At 33.3% G+C, this 13,916-nt stretch overlaps 1 protein-coding gene across 1 annotated transcript in view; it reads left to right on the top strand.

Annotated features, from left to right (window-relative positions):
• The window catches only part of BRIP1 (BRCA1 interacting helicase 1), a 218,165-nt gene that overhangs the window by 74,997 nt on the left and 129,252 nt on the right, over nucleotides 1-13,916 (top strand). The window contains exons 8-13 of the mRNA XM_051994115.1: nucleotides 1,909-2,130; nucleotides 3,587-3,786; nucleotides 6,927-7,059; nucleotides 7,567-7,721; nucleotides 12,468-12,633; nucleotides 12,736-12,876. Of these exons, the coding sequence (XP_051850075.1) occupies nucleotides 1,909-2,130; nucleotides 3,587-3,786; nucleotides 6,927-7,059; nucleotides 7,567-7,721; nucleotides 12,468-12,633; nucleotides 12,736-12,876 (1,017 nt within the window). The remainder of the gene's footprint in view (nucleotides 1-1,908; nucleotides 2,131-3,586; nucleotides 3,787-6,926; nucleotides 7,060-7,566; nucleotides 7,722-12,467; nucleotides 12,634-12,735; nucleotides 12,877-13,916) is intronic.

Genomic DNA, 13,916 nt, shown 5'->3' with positions numbered 1-13,916 from the left:
TCCTTGCACTTCTCATAATCTTCTACTTTTTCCTCTGTTAGATTTTACAAACAAGTTTATATTCTAAACTATTGTTGCCCATCACTGCTATATTTCTTCTTGAAAGATTATCAAATGACCAAAATACTTGAAAAGCTATTTTGGTCTTCTTTATGTGGAGATTGACTTGTATTGGTTAAACTTCCTTAGGAAATGTTAACAGCTTCTATGTTTATTCTTTTATCCATTTTTCATTTTCATTGGTAATAGCTTTTTTAAGTGGGTTAGATAGAAATTGTTTCAATTGAACACCATATCTTCTCATTTGCATTTTAGTTTGGCATTTATTTTGATAATTATTAAATTGGTGGTCTGATTGTACACAGAGAACTGATTCATAGTTCCTCTGTTGTGCTCCCCTATTGGGCACCATTTGTTTCTTGTGTATTAAGATGTTGCCATTTTCATTTTTTAAGTAATACTCTTTGCCTAATTCTTTTTGTTGAAGAAAGTTCACAAAGCATGAATAAAGCATGAAGTTTCTGTCCAGATTGCAAACTTTTGGCTTTTTTTATTTTCTATGTTAAGCTCTATATTGTCCCTCTCCTTTCATTGCTGAATTCAAGTACACATGACTTAATTTAGAGGATATTATTGAGTTTTTTGTAAAGTTTCTCTGTTTCTTCAACCTTCGCAATAGATGTGTAAGGAACAGTTATTTCTATGATGGTCATTTTCTAAATGCTCTTCATGAGTACTACAATATAAGATGATCAAGTGTTCCATGAAATAATGTTTCTTATCTTCTATGGATATACAGTAAATCCAATTCCATAAATTCTCTAATTTACTTCTCCAAGAAGAGCCAGCTTTCCCTTTCACTGCAACTTCTTTTTGTCTTCTATCTTCATTTGTAGTGAGAATACCAATAATGATTTACTCATATTTAGACTACCCAGAGTTTTTACACTTTTGGGATAGTATAACAACTCTTCTTAGAATCTTTTCACTCTTCCCACTCTTCTGCTACTGCTATCACAAAAGGGGCCACAAAGAAGTGAGGGCCATTTTATGGTTTTATATTTCTAGGTTGCCTTGGTCAGAAAAATCCCTGACATAATGTCCAATTTGTTGGCCATGATGATCTTTTTATGTAATTCTACTGGACCTTATAAAACACACAATCTGTTTCTAGTACTATATTTGAATCCTTTCCAACCAGATAAGATCTGACAGAGCTCATATTCTACTGCCATATGTCTTAAAGATACAGGGTCCCCTCCACACCTGAATGAGGAAATAGAGTATGACTTTTTTTTCCCCATCTAGTAGGTGCCTTTGGGTGAATAGCAAAGAACATAAAAGATGTGATCTTGCCTTTGAATAGAGAATATATGTGGACAAAGGCAAATTTAGCTGCTTTTGACCAATCATTATTAAGAATTATGAAAAGTATGTGGGAAGAGAGGCAATATGATGTTATAGACAAAGAGCAGTTCTTGAGGTAGGAAGATGGGATTCAAGTCTTGTCTCTGACACATATTAGGTTTGTGGCTATAACAAATCAATCTCTTAACATCTCAATGGCCTAGGTAGTTCTCTAAGATGTGAGTTGGGGTTAAGTTTTTGATCAATTGTAGAGAGAATTGTTATAGTAGCAGTTTCTCAGAAAAATGAAATTGTAGATCTGGAAAAAATGTGTTTTAATTATAGATTCCTAGGTCTTAGGCTCTTAGGTAATTTGAGAGATCAAAAACAAGTCCCTTATTAAAAAATTGTTGTTGTTAATTTCTATGTGATTTGATAATATATATTCCTATGCCTGGGGGAGGAATAATAAGTTTTGGGTTTGGGGGACGCTTTTTTGTTTGCTTTTTTATTGCTACTACAATATTGGCTAATTTTTCAATGATATGTATTTATTTTTAGGGTAAATCCTGTTATTTCAATCACGGTGTCCATAAAATTAGTGAACAACATGTTCTACAGACTTTACTAGGGATGCACAGGGCCTGGGATATAGAAGATCTTGTGGGCCTGGGAAAAAAGCTAAAGGCCTGTCCATATTATGCAGCTAGAGAATTAATGCAAGATGCTGACATAGTGTTCTGTCCCTACAACTATCTCCTAGATTCACAAATAAGGGAAAGTGTAAGTATAAATGTAATGATTTAAAAACCATTTCTTTATTAACAGGGATTTAAGTGATCTAAGAAATATCTTGTGTTTTTTATTTAATTTCAGCCTGTCCATTGTTCTGTTCAATGTTTAATTTGGGTAAATAGATGAGCACATTAGGATTACCAGTAGTTACTAATTAGAAGTAACTAATTCCTGAAATTAATAAAAACTACTTATTTAAATGTAAAGATATTTTAAATTAAAGGGATAAGGAATCTTATGAATCCAGTGTCTGCAATGAGAATATAACTAGTATACAATAAAAATGAAACAATTTATAAAGCCACTCAGTGTGATATATGCTGATATACTTTGTGAGCTTTTGAGAAATGTTTTTATCATATGTATTTATGCCATCTAGTTCTCCTTATCAAGTGATATAGGTAATGGTTATAGCATGATGGAGCATGAGAAATTTAACATTCTTGTTGCTGCTACTGACTTTTTTGATGTGTGCAAATTCTTTTGTTATCAGTTTTGCTGTTCCCTCAGTTTTAAAATGTAGATAGTATACATTTATCTCTTGTAGTACTCAGTTTTCAACCCTTTTTATGTAACTTCCTATTGAAAACTTTTTCTGTTTTGCCTACTTTGTATAAAATAGTTTCCTTAGCTTGGCATTTTAGGCCCTCTTTAGTTTGATTACAACACACCTTTCCTGCCTGATCTTTCTGCCTGATTTTGTTCGTCTATTTTGACAAATCTTTAATCATGCCTTGTTCTTTATTTTCCCTTTGCTTTGCTTAAGACATCTTCTGCTTCTTTTTTCTCTTCTCTCTTCCTCTTAGCCTCTCTTTTTTTGAGGATGAGTTAAAATACCTCCTCCTGAAAGCTTTCCCCAACTCCTCCTGGCTACAAGGCTCTTACTTTCCTCTGAACACATTTATGGTCTCTGCCTCTCATTTGACAGTTGATTATGTGTTGTCTTGTGATTGTTGTCCAGCATTTTGTCTTGTTTGGCTATTTTACATTTCACGTTTTGTTTTGTTTTTATTCAATTTATGCCATAATTGTGCCCCCAAATAATGGTAAGCTTCTTAAAAGAAATAGGGGTCCCTGATCTCAAGGAGCTTAGAAGATTTTATATTCCTCTCAGCTTCTAATATGGTATCTTCTACACAAGAAGTTCTTCATAGGTAGTTGGTGGTTTCATATATTTGCAAAAGGTTTTGAGGCCTCTAGATGATAGTTATTGTGCTGATGTAAATATTGTGATAATGTTATGTATGAAAAATTCAATAAAGAAAAGTTAGTTGGCTTCAATAATGCAGAAGTTATATAAACCCTAGGAAAATCAATTTTTTACACAATTGTGCATGCTTCTGTTGACTAAAAGCTGGGTGAAGCAAAAACAGTCCTCTGACTGCTGATTAAATTAAAGAGTCAATTTCATAATGTTTTACAGGAAAATTGTTTTCTGTTGTAGATGGATATCAATCTGAAAGAGCAGATCATCATTTTAGATGAAGCCCATAATATTGAAGAATGCGCACGTGAGTCAGCCAGTTACAGTGTTACAGAAGTCCAACTTAGGTTTGCCCGAGATGAATTAGATATCATGGTCAGCAATAATATAAGGAAGAAAAATCATGAACCCCTTCGAGCTGTGTGCTATAGCCTTATAAAGTAAGAAAACTGGTTTTTTTAAAGTGGTATAAGTTAACATTTCCTTTAAAAAATTTTTTTGTTTTATGCTGCATTTTTATTTTTAAAAACATTTTTATTAATATCTTTTGTATGTCAATAATACAGATGACAATAGTGGGACTCTGCAAAGTGCACAGGCAGGGTAAATGGTAAAAGGTAGAGGATCTTAGAAGGTCTTTATCTGACAGGTAGTAAAGTTTATCACTCCTTCATCATATCGGAAGGAATAGAATTAATGACAGCCATATCACCTATGCTGTGCAAGTAGTAAAGCCACCTAGACGGATTCTGGGTGGTTCTGGCTTTGGGAAGAGATGAGGTACAAAAGTATGGGGAGAAAGTGCTGCCTCTGATGCTAGGTGGGACTTAAATTATATGAATGGGTTCTAGGATACCTGGGTCCACAATAGAGGATGAGAGAAGAAAGGGGAAGAAAATGTGTGAGAAGGGAGTAACATATAGTGAGGCTTAACATTAATGAGTTCAAATAGCTTCCCCTATCCCCATAAAGGTCTTAATTATTCACATTATTGAAAAAACTCAACATGATACTATCTGTTTAGTAGACATTGGACAAGTTAATATCAATTAGCCCAAAAAAATTCTTATACAAAATGCATGCTGTTGTGTTGGTTTCTAAGACATACCTCTAGATAGATAGATCCATATATGTGTCTATAGTAATTTAATTTTGCAAACAAATCATTCTCCCTGTTTCTCCTTTTGGACAAAATATATTTCTCGAAAGATCTTTGCTTTTTTGTTGTTGGGGGAAATTTTTATTTGGCTTTTGATGTCAATTAAAATGTTTTGGTTTTATGTAATACTGTAACTAATGCTTGTAATGATAATATGGACCACATGTATTTTCATTTCAAAGGGTCACTTTTGGAATTTCACTTGGAATGCTTTCCATGATGCATGAAAAATTATTTGGAAAATTTAACCTTGCTTATTCTTGGATGGCTTGCTTACTTAACTTTTTTTTTTCTTTTTTCTTTAAGGCGTTTCAAAGATAAAGAAAACTAATCAATCATTTGTAATTAGGCAATAAAATGATTAGTTGTGAAGTAAACTTCTTAATAATAGTTCTTGTCCATTAAAATGCCTCAAGAGCAGGAACTGTGATACCTCCAAATACCCCACATACTTCAGAATTGTTCTGTTGTGTAAACTAAATGTATAGTCTGATGTTCTTTAGCTTAAGATTTTCATTTAGAAATCTCTGATAGTAAGGAGAGGAAAACACATATACAGGACTTGTAGGAAGTTAATTTTTATTTTACAAGGTAGCATTTCAGGTTATTTTGCAGTGCTACCTTGAGATTAGTATTTCATGTTCCAGATCATTTTATATAAGAATTTGTATCTCCAGTTGCCTTTAAGACATCTCAAACTTGATGTCCAGCAGACCCCTTAAACTTAACATGTCCAAAACAGAACTTCCTACCTTTCCTTTAAGCTATCCCCATTCCTACCTTCCCTATTATTATGGAAGGCAATACCATCCTCCTAGTCCTTGAGGCTTGCAATTTAGAAGTCATCCTCCACCCTTTTATGATATAAATTTCATTTTTGCAACATATCTCAAATACACCTCCTTTCTCTCCTTTGATTCTGCTACCACAACCCTCTGGATTGTGACAGCGGGTAGCTGTTTGTCTATAGATAGACAGTATCTCTAGACAGATACTGTCTATTAGTTTATTTTATTTTTTTTCCTATTCTAGTTGGTTACAGGGAAATGCTGAACATCTTGAAGAAAGAGATTATGAATCATGAGGGCCTCATAGGCTCTCATCACTTCACACCAGGGTTATTGCAGTAGTTTGTTTGGTGGGTTGGCTTGCTTTGAGGCTCTCCCAACTCCAACCCATTTTCTACTCGGCCACTAAAGTGATTTTTCTAAAGTACAAATCTGACCATATCACTCCCTTATTTAATAAACTGCAGTGGCTTTCTGTTGCCTCCAGGATCAAATACAAAATGTTCTGCCTGACATTCAAAGACTTTTATATTCTAGCCCTTTTCTACTTTTCCAGTCGTCTTACACCTTATTCCCCAAAATGTGCTTTTCAGTCCAGTGTCACTGTCTTCTTGACCATTCCATGAAAAAGACACTCTTATCTCTCAGATCCTCTCTCTGGCTATACCCCATATCTGGAATGCTTACCTTCCTTTGCTTCAACTATTGACCTCTGTGATTTCTTTTTAGGTCTCAGTAGTTTCTACAGGAAGTCCCTTCTTAATTTTAGTGTTTTCTCCTCTTCCCCAACAGTTAATGATTTCATATTTATTCTGCATACAGTTTGTTCTATATTTTTGTTTGCATCTTGTTTTTCCTATCATTGTAGTCTTTTTAAAGGCAGGGACTGACTTTTTCCTCTTTTTTATCATTAGTGTTTATTTTTAACTTGTTAAAAATTTTTTTTTCTTCCTTCCTTGACTCCCCTTTCCCCAAGATAGTAACTATAGTTCCAAATTATTTTCTAGAATGGTTGGATCATTCCATAACTCTACCAATAATGCATTAGTATCCTGATATTCTTACATCCCCTCCAATATTTATCCTTACTTTTCCTGTCATCTTAGCCAATCTGATAGGGTATCTATCACCAGTGTTTAGAACTTTGCCTAATACATAGTAGGTGTTTAATAAGTGTTTACTGATTTATTATTTGCTGGAAACAGTAGCAGATAATTCATCTGCTTGACCTGTCTGTGCCCACACCAATAAATTAAAAAAGAAACATTGCCATCTGTGTGAATATCTCTCTCGAATAGAAAAAACATTGTAGTATGGTATCAGTTTTGTATGAGTAGTTCAAAAACAAGTAGAATCACATGTATTGTATTTTTCTAAAAATAAAATCATGACACTGGTTTATGTGTTTATTTTCCTGTGTGTAGCAAAGCAATTGAACTAGTGGCCAAAAGCATACTTTCTTCAAAGTTTTGTGATTTCTGATTAAGCCATCACTCAGTAGAAGCATAGAATTTTGTGTGATATGGTAAAAACCTATTTTCTCCATAGCTTTTTGCTAAAGTAATATGCAGAAAGAATGATACTGCCTATTAGAGTTATTGTTTATTTTATTTTAATTTTTTACTTATTCTAGTTGGTTACAGGAAAATGCTGAACATCTTGAAGAAAGAGATTATGAATCATCCTATAAAGTGTGGAGTGGAAATGAAATGATTTCTCACTTCTACAAAATGGGCATAACTGCTGCTACCTTTTCAGTATTACAGGTGGGATGTCTTATGACATTTAGTGAAATTCATTTTGTGAATACAAGGTTCATGTTATTATGATGTAGTGGGTTAGTTGGGCAATATATTCTCTGAATAAATATAATACTTTACTTATATTCATCACCCTTCCATGAATCAAAATCTTCTTAGTGCCTAAGTGTTCTCTGGAAGTTGCTGAGGTACTTTAACCCCTTCAGTGATTCAAGAGAATCATTTAGTACATATCTAGTTAGTGTTTTACTTTGGGACTTCAGCTGGTCATGACAATCTGAAGAATTAATGAGCCTCTAATGGCCTAACTTACTCTTAGGAAGTAACTGATCCTTGGGAGAATTTGGCTCATCATATGTAGTCAGACTATGGTGCCATTGTTGGCATTTAGTCCAAAAATTCAGTAAACATTTTGTAATATTTATCTAGATTGTATGTGACCATATGAAATAAGATTGATATTGAACTCTTTTTTTTCTGAAAGATTGTTTATGTTCTATTTATCTGTTATAGGGTCATTTTACTGCTGTGCTTCAAAAAGAAGAAAAAGTCACGTCACTTAATGGTAAAGAGCAAGTCAAAGAAATACCTATTGTTAGTCCTTCGACTCAGATTATGCTCAAAGGACTTTTTATGGTACTGGACTATCTTTTTAGGCAGAATAGCAGGTTAGTGGAGATCATTTCTGTTTTTCTCCTTATAAACATTTTTATTGAATAAGATTCTGTGAACTTTGGGTATGTTTTATAAATGCTTTTATTTTTTAAAATGTACTTTTTCATAAATGCTTTTAAAATATTATTTTTTTCATTATCATAAACTTAATAAACATCAACAAATATGAACATTTACTTGATGAAGAATAGAAAAGGAGGAATCCCTATGAAACTGAATTTGTACATATTTTATTTTAATCACAGTAGATACAATATTGTCCTGTTTGTTGTTGCTCCTGATTATCCTTCTGCTTTCTTCTTTGTATTTCTAAAATACTTCATTGACTTAAATTCTTTTTTTCCTTTTTAAAATATAAATATCACAGCCTCTCAAGCTGTCATTCATCAAAAAACACCAAAATGCTGCTCTATCCTGTAACATATAAGTGTAACCATGAAAACAAAGCCACATTTTCTGTATCTGATATAGTACTCATTGATTAAATACCCATTATGTGGCAGACACTGTCCTAAGTGCTGGGAATACAAATAAGAAAAAGAAAGTCTATGTTCTCAAGGAGCTTACAATTTTACAGAAGACAAGAAGAGCATTAATAATAATAGCTCACATTTACTAGGCATTCCCTATATGCCAAGTAGTTTACAAATATTATCTTATTTGATTAACACAATAATCCTGGGAGGTAAGTGCTATTATTATCATTTTATACATGGGGAAACTGAGGCAGACAGAAGTTAAATGACATGCTCATGATCACATAGCTAGTATGTGTCTGAGGATACATTTGAACTCAGGACTTCTTGATTCTAGGTCTGGCTCTCTTTTGGGTTGCCTAATTGAAAGGGGGAAGGGATTATGACAGAGAGTAGCTAGTACAGAGGGACAGTGAAAATCAAGCAGAGGAACTGTTGACAAAAACATATCTGGAAGGTTGAACCCTATGTAAAGGAAAACTAGGAATTTATTTTTCCTCTGCACTCTAGCCTTCCAATCAAAGGGCCAGTGTAACGGGCCAGAACTCTGGAGAAATGTACTTAAAACAAGGATTCTTACAACAAGATGAACTTGGTGAAATTGATAAGACAATGGTTATCTAGTTTAGCATATTGATTAAAGTACTTGATGTAGTTCTACAAGATTGACATCTATTATACAAGACTGAAACCTACAATGATATAATTAGAATATATAAGCGCCTACAAGAACTGGAAGAGAGACATTCACAGCATCTCCCACCACCTTGGTGGCTAGCCTGTCCTCCTTTATTCTCCACTGAGACCAAGGTCCGTCTGAAAGGCCTCCAGAAAGCTAGCCTGGGCCCCAGGTAAGGAGACAGACTATGAAGGAGACAAAAAAGCATTTGGACTTTATCCTTGGCTATTCTCATGGTGATTACTCAGCTGAAATGAAGGCTGGCCCAAAGACCTCTAGAAAACCAACCAGAACAGTACAGGCCAGAAGCTACTGAGAAGACCAGGGAGGTACCAGTAGCAAAGTTGAAGCAATTTCTATGACCTCAATGTCTGAAAATTAATGTCTTATTCTGTACTTTCAGTCTATCACTTCTGTCAAAATATTTTACCTTCATGACTTTTTGACTTGTGACCTGTCATTGCATTGATCAGAGTTCTTAAAAGTTTCATGGTTGTTTACTATCTCAGTAATATAGTCATTATATAAATTATTCTCTTAGTTCTGGCCACTTCACTCTGTCAGTTCATAGAACACTGAATTGGTCTCTTATTTTTTATAATTTCTTATAATTAAATAATATTCCATTATATTTTGGGGCCATAATTTGTTCAACCCTTCCCCATTTGATGAATACTCACTTTATTTCTAGTTTTTTGCTACAACAAAAAGTTCTAATAGAAATATTTTGGTACAAGTGGAAATCATTCCTTCTTTCTCTGATATCTTTGTCTTATAAACCTAGAGATGTTTATTATTTGATCAAAGTATATGCAGAGTTTAGTAATATTTTGTTACCAAATTGCTAAATTTAGTTTCAAATTGCTGTCCAGAATAGTCAGACCACATCATAATACCATAACAATACAATAGTGTACCTATCCATTTATAGCCATTCCAACAATTGTCATTTTCCTTTTTTGTGATCTTAGCCAATGTGATGGCTGATAATGTGAGTAAACAGAAAAAAAAAAAAAACCACTAGACAAAATTATGACTTGCTCAGAGTTGAGACACTCAAGAAATAAACCTAGAAGAAGAGAGCAACTCCACAAAACCTATTAGTAAAACCTCAGAGAAAAATATTTAAATATTTTGTGGCTAGACAGACTAATAGTGGAAGAAATGAAAGAAGATATAAAAAATGAAATAGTGAGTGAGATTAGAGCTCTGGGGCAAGGGGGAGGATCATAATGAAGAGAATTAACTTGGAAAAGAAAATGAAAAGCCTTAATCAAGTAGTCAACTAAAGTCCCTTTTCATTTTTGATATTGGCAATTTATTTTTTCATTTTTTTTAATCAGATTGATTTGTTGCTTTTATAAATTAAAGTTACACGCTCAATTTATTGAATTATTTTTCTTTCTCTTGTTGATGAAAGTGTTTAGAGATATGTTTTCTTCCAAAGGATTACATTGGCTTCATCCCAAAAGTTTTGATGTCAAATTATTTCATTTTCTTTAATTAAACAATTGATTGTTTCTATGATTTTGTTGTTTTATCCACCAGTTCTCTAGGATTAAATGATTAGTTCTCTTGAAGTTTAGATTTCTGCTTCAAATAACCCACATTTTTTGTTGTTAAGGGTTTTCCCCCCTCTTTACTCACATTTTCATCTTTAGTTCTTACACTAGGATTTTGTGCTTAGGCTATTCTCCTCTGATACTCTTGGTTACTTTGGGTTGTCTTTGATCCTGTGCCCATGCAGGCTGGCCTGGATGGTGTGACTGATTCTAGGCCCCAAATTTTGCCTCAATCCCTGGCTTTTATTTCAGTCTCCTGTGGTCCATTGCAGGATTTTGCCTCAGCCAGCGGCAGTTTTCTTTCTCCTTAAATGATCCCCTTTTGAGAGTTGGTTTTGTTCCCTGCTGTGTTTCTGACAGGCCCCAGTGGTATGCTCCACTGGTCTCAGCCTTTGTCATAGTCCTCCACACTGGCCTCCAGGAACTGAGTTGCCTCTGTCTTCTGGTATGGCTCCTGCTGCACTGAGCAGTATACCACTTGGCCTTGTCCACCTTTATAAGTCATATAGGAAGATTAGCTCTTTTCCTAGCTTCTGTTCTGAATATAGCTGGAATGTAACCTCTAATCTCTAGTTGCCAGAGTTCACCCTGGCTTGAGATGCTCCTATTCAGAATACCAGAGTATTATTGTGCCTTGCGAAATGATGAGAGACAATTTTGGACAAACCTGGGAAAACTTTTTGAGCTGATACAAGAATGAAGTGAGTCGAATCTAGAGAACAATTTATACAGTAACAGCAGTATTGTAAATAAAAATTACTCTGAAACATTTACAAACTCTGATCAATGCAATGGCCAATTGTAACTCCAGACCATTGATGGATTTGAAGCCAAGAAAAACTGAATTAAAGTCTTGCCTCAGATATTAGCTGTGTCACCTCAGGCAAATCACTTAACCTCTCTCAATCTCAGTTTTGACATATGTAAAAGTGGTAATAATAGCACTTATACAGAGGGATGTTGTGAGTTTCCGAAATAATATAAGGGTTTTTTAAACCTTAAAATATTATATAAAAATTAGCCATTGTTTTATACTTTAAAAAAAATTAGCATGCATGGTTTCACAGATTTACTCTTCTATTGTGTTTTGTTTATAGAAATGTTTCTCTTTTTTTGGTGCTTATGAAATTCAAGATTTTTTTTAAAATTATTTTTAATTTATGAAATAAAGCAAGCATTTCCATTAATTAAAAAAAAACAATAAAAAGATGATTACATGAAACGATCTCCTTTGTACAACTTGCTGTTTCTTTCAAATTTACAACAAAATTATGTAAGTTTCTTTTTCTTTCCTCCTTTACTCTAGAAATGGCTATCATTAGACAAATAGAGAGCTATATGTAAAATTATTCTATACATCTTTTTTTTCATCTTTTTTTCTTGGAACTCTCTTTTTGACAGTTTGATGAATCTATGGACCCCTTCTAGAATAATATTTTTAAACAGCAAAAATGATGCTAGATTTTAGATAGTGGTTAATGAAAATAATGCTGTGTTTTATGTCTCTTCCAAGTTCATGAACTCCCTGAAATTTATTCATAGATCTAGTTGGCGGTCTTTGGGACCTAGGATAAGAATCCTTTGATTAATTTCTGAGACTTACTCTAATTCTAAAAATCTGTGAGATTGTAACTTATCTGCTAAAATTTTATATTCTCTCTTGTTGGTAGTGGGGAAAATTATGAAGCTGAGATTTTTGAATGAGAGTATAGAATGGTAGAAAAAACACTTTATTTGAATTGAGTAGATTTAGTCATTTTCATCCCTATTATCTTTGTGATCATGGAAAATCATTTAACCTCTTTTAGTTTTCTCTTCTGTAAAATTGGAATAATAATATTTATAATATCTAATGTACAGGGCTGTTGTGAGAAAATATTTTGCAAAATTTAAACCCTCATATGAAAGTGACATAACTAACTTTAAATGTAATTGGTTGTTATAATCTGTTCAGATATTGCTGATAAATATTGCAAGTTTTTAAAAAACAAACAGTTTGATTATTGGTTGCTTTTTATTTAGGTTTGCAGATGATTACAAAGTTGCTATACAGCAAACTTACTCTTGGACAAGCCAGAATGATATTCCGGATAAAAATGGTTTCTTTGTTTTATCTAAAAATAAGAAACGTTCTAGGCAAAAAATGGCAGTCAGTGTGCTAAATTTTTGGTGCTTGAATCCAGCTGTGGTAAGCTTATTATAATTAGTATAATTGCTCAAAGAATTAGATGATAATATTTGATCCATTTGATCACAATTTCATATAACTAATATTTCCCTTCCTTTATAGGCCTTTTCTGATATTACATGTAATATAAGGACAATTGTTCTGACATCTGGTACTCTGTCACCAATGAAATCTTTTTCATCTGAACTTGGTGTGACATTTGCTATCCAATTAGAGGCTAATCATGTCATTCAGAACTCACAGGTCAGTGTTTTCTTTTTTCTGTTTATGAAGTTTCTAAGACTTTTATTATAAATTGAATTCCTGGTTAACTGATTTAGGTGTCAATTAAAGTTATATGAGAAGAAATTTTACACTCTAATTTAAGAATAAAAAGAATGCTAATTATTCACATCCAGAGAAAGAACTGATGGATTCTGAATGTAGATCACAGCCTACTCTTTTCTTTTTTCTTTTATTTTTTTTCCCTTTTGACCTTTCATAACATTTTATCTAAGATGAAAATACTTTTTACATAATCGCGCATATGTAACCTATATAAAATTGCCTATCCTTTAAGGAAAAGGGGAGAGGAAGAAGAGAGTAAAATCTGGAATTCAAAATCTTATAAAAAGGAATGACTAAAATTATCTTGACATAATTGTGTAAAAATAAAATACTGTTAAAAAAAGAATACTTTTTATCTCTTAGAGACAACAAAAAGTGATAAATTCTGTCCTCTGAGACAAAACCATAAAGCTCTATAAACTTTGTATGATCTAAAAATTCTCTGTTTTATTTCTTTGTATAATATAGCAATAGACTAGAATTAAAGATATATATATATATGTATATATATATATCTAACAATTTCTATTTGCCTTGGAATAAGAATTTAACATAGGTACGCTTTCTCATACTAAGAGTTCTTTTTCAATTTTTTTCTACAAAAGCATCATTCTTTCAGGTATTATTTTTTATATGAATGTTCATATCCATAAATGTTCTGCTCTATGATTGGAACTTGGCCTTTGAAGGAAATTCCTTCATTGAGGCAGCCATGCCCTCTAATTGGCTAGTAGCTGTCCAGCCCCTAGGGAGAAGGAAATTTGACAACTCTGGGAACATGTTCCCTCATCCAAGGAGACATGTCTTGCATCACACTCCTGTTCCCACCCCCATAGCCGCGCACTGCCTTAGTCTTTTCCTCTTCCTCATGCCTGATGTGAAGCAAGAAGATAATGTGGCTAGGGTATTACATCCATGGGTATTTATAAAGTATGGATCCTCGTGTATATATAAAC

This window comes from Antechinus flavipes, chromosome 4, assembly GCF_016432865.1.
Source record: "Antechinus flavipes isolate AdamAnt ecotype Samford, QLD, Australia chromosome 4, AdamAnt_v2, whole genome shotgun sequence".
In the NCBI taxonomy this organism is placed as follows: Eukaryota; Metazoa; Chordata; class Mammalia; order Dasyuromorphia; family Dasyuridae; genus Antechinus; species Antechinus flavipes.
The sequence above is the reverse complement of the archived record's forward strand: the minus strand, read 5'-3'. Positions and strand labels throughout refer to the sequence as shown.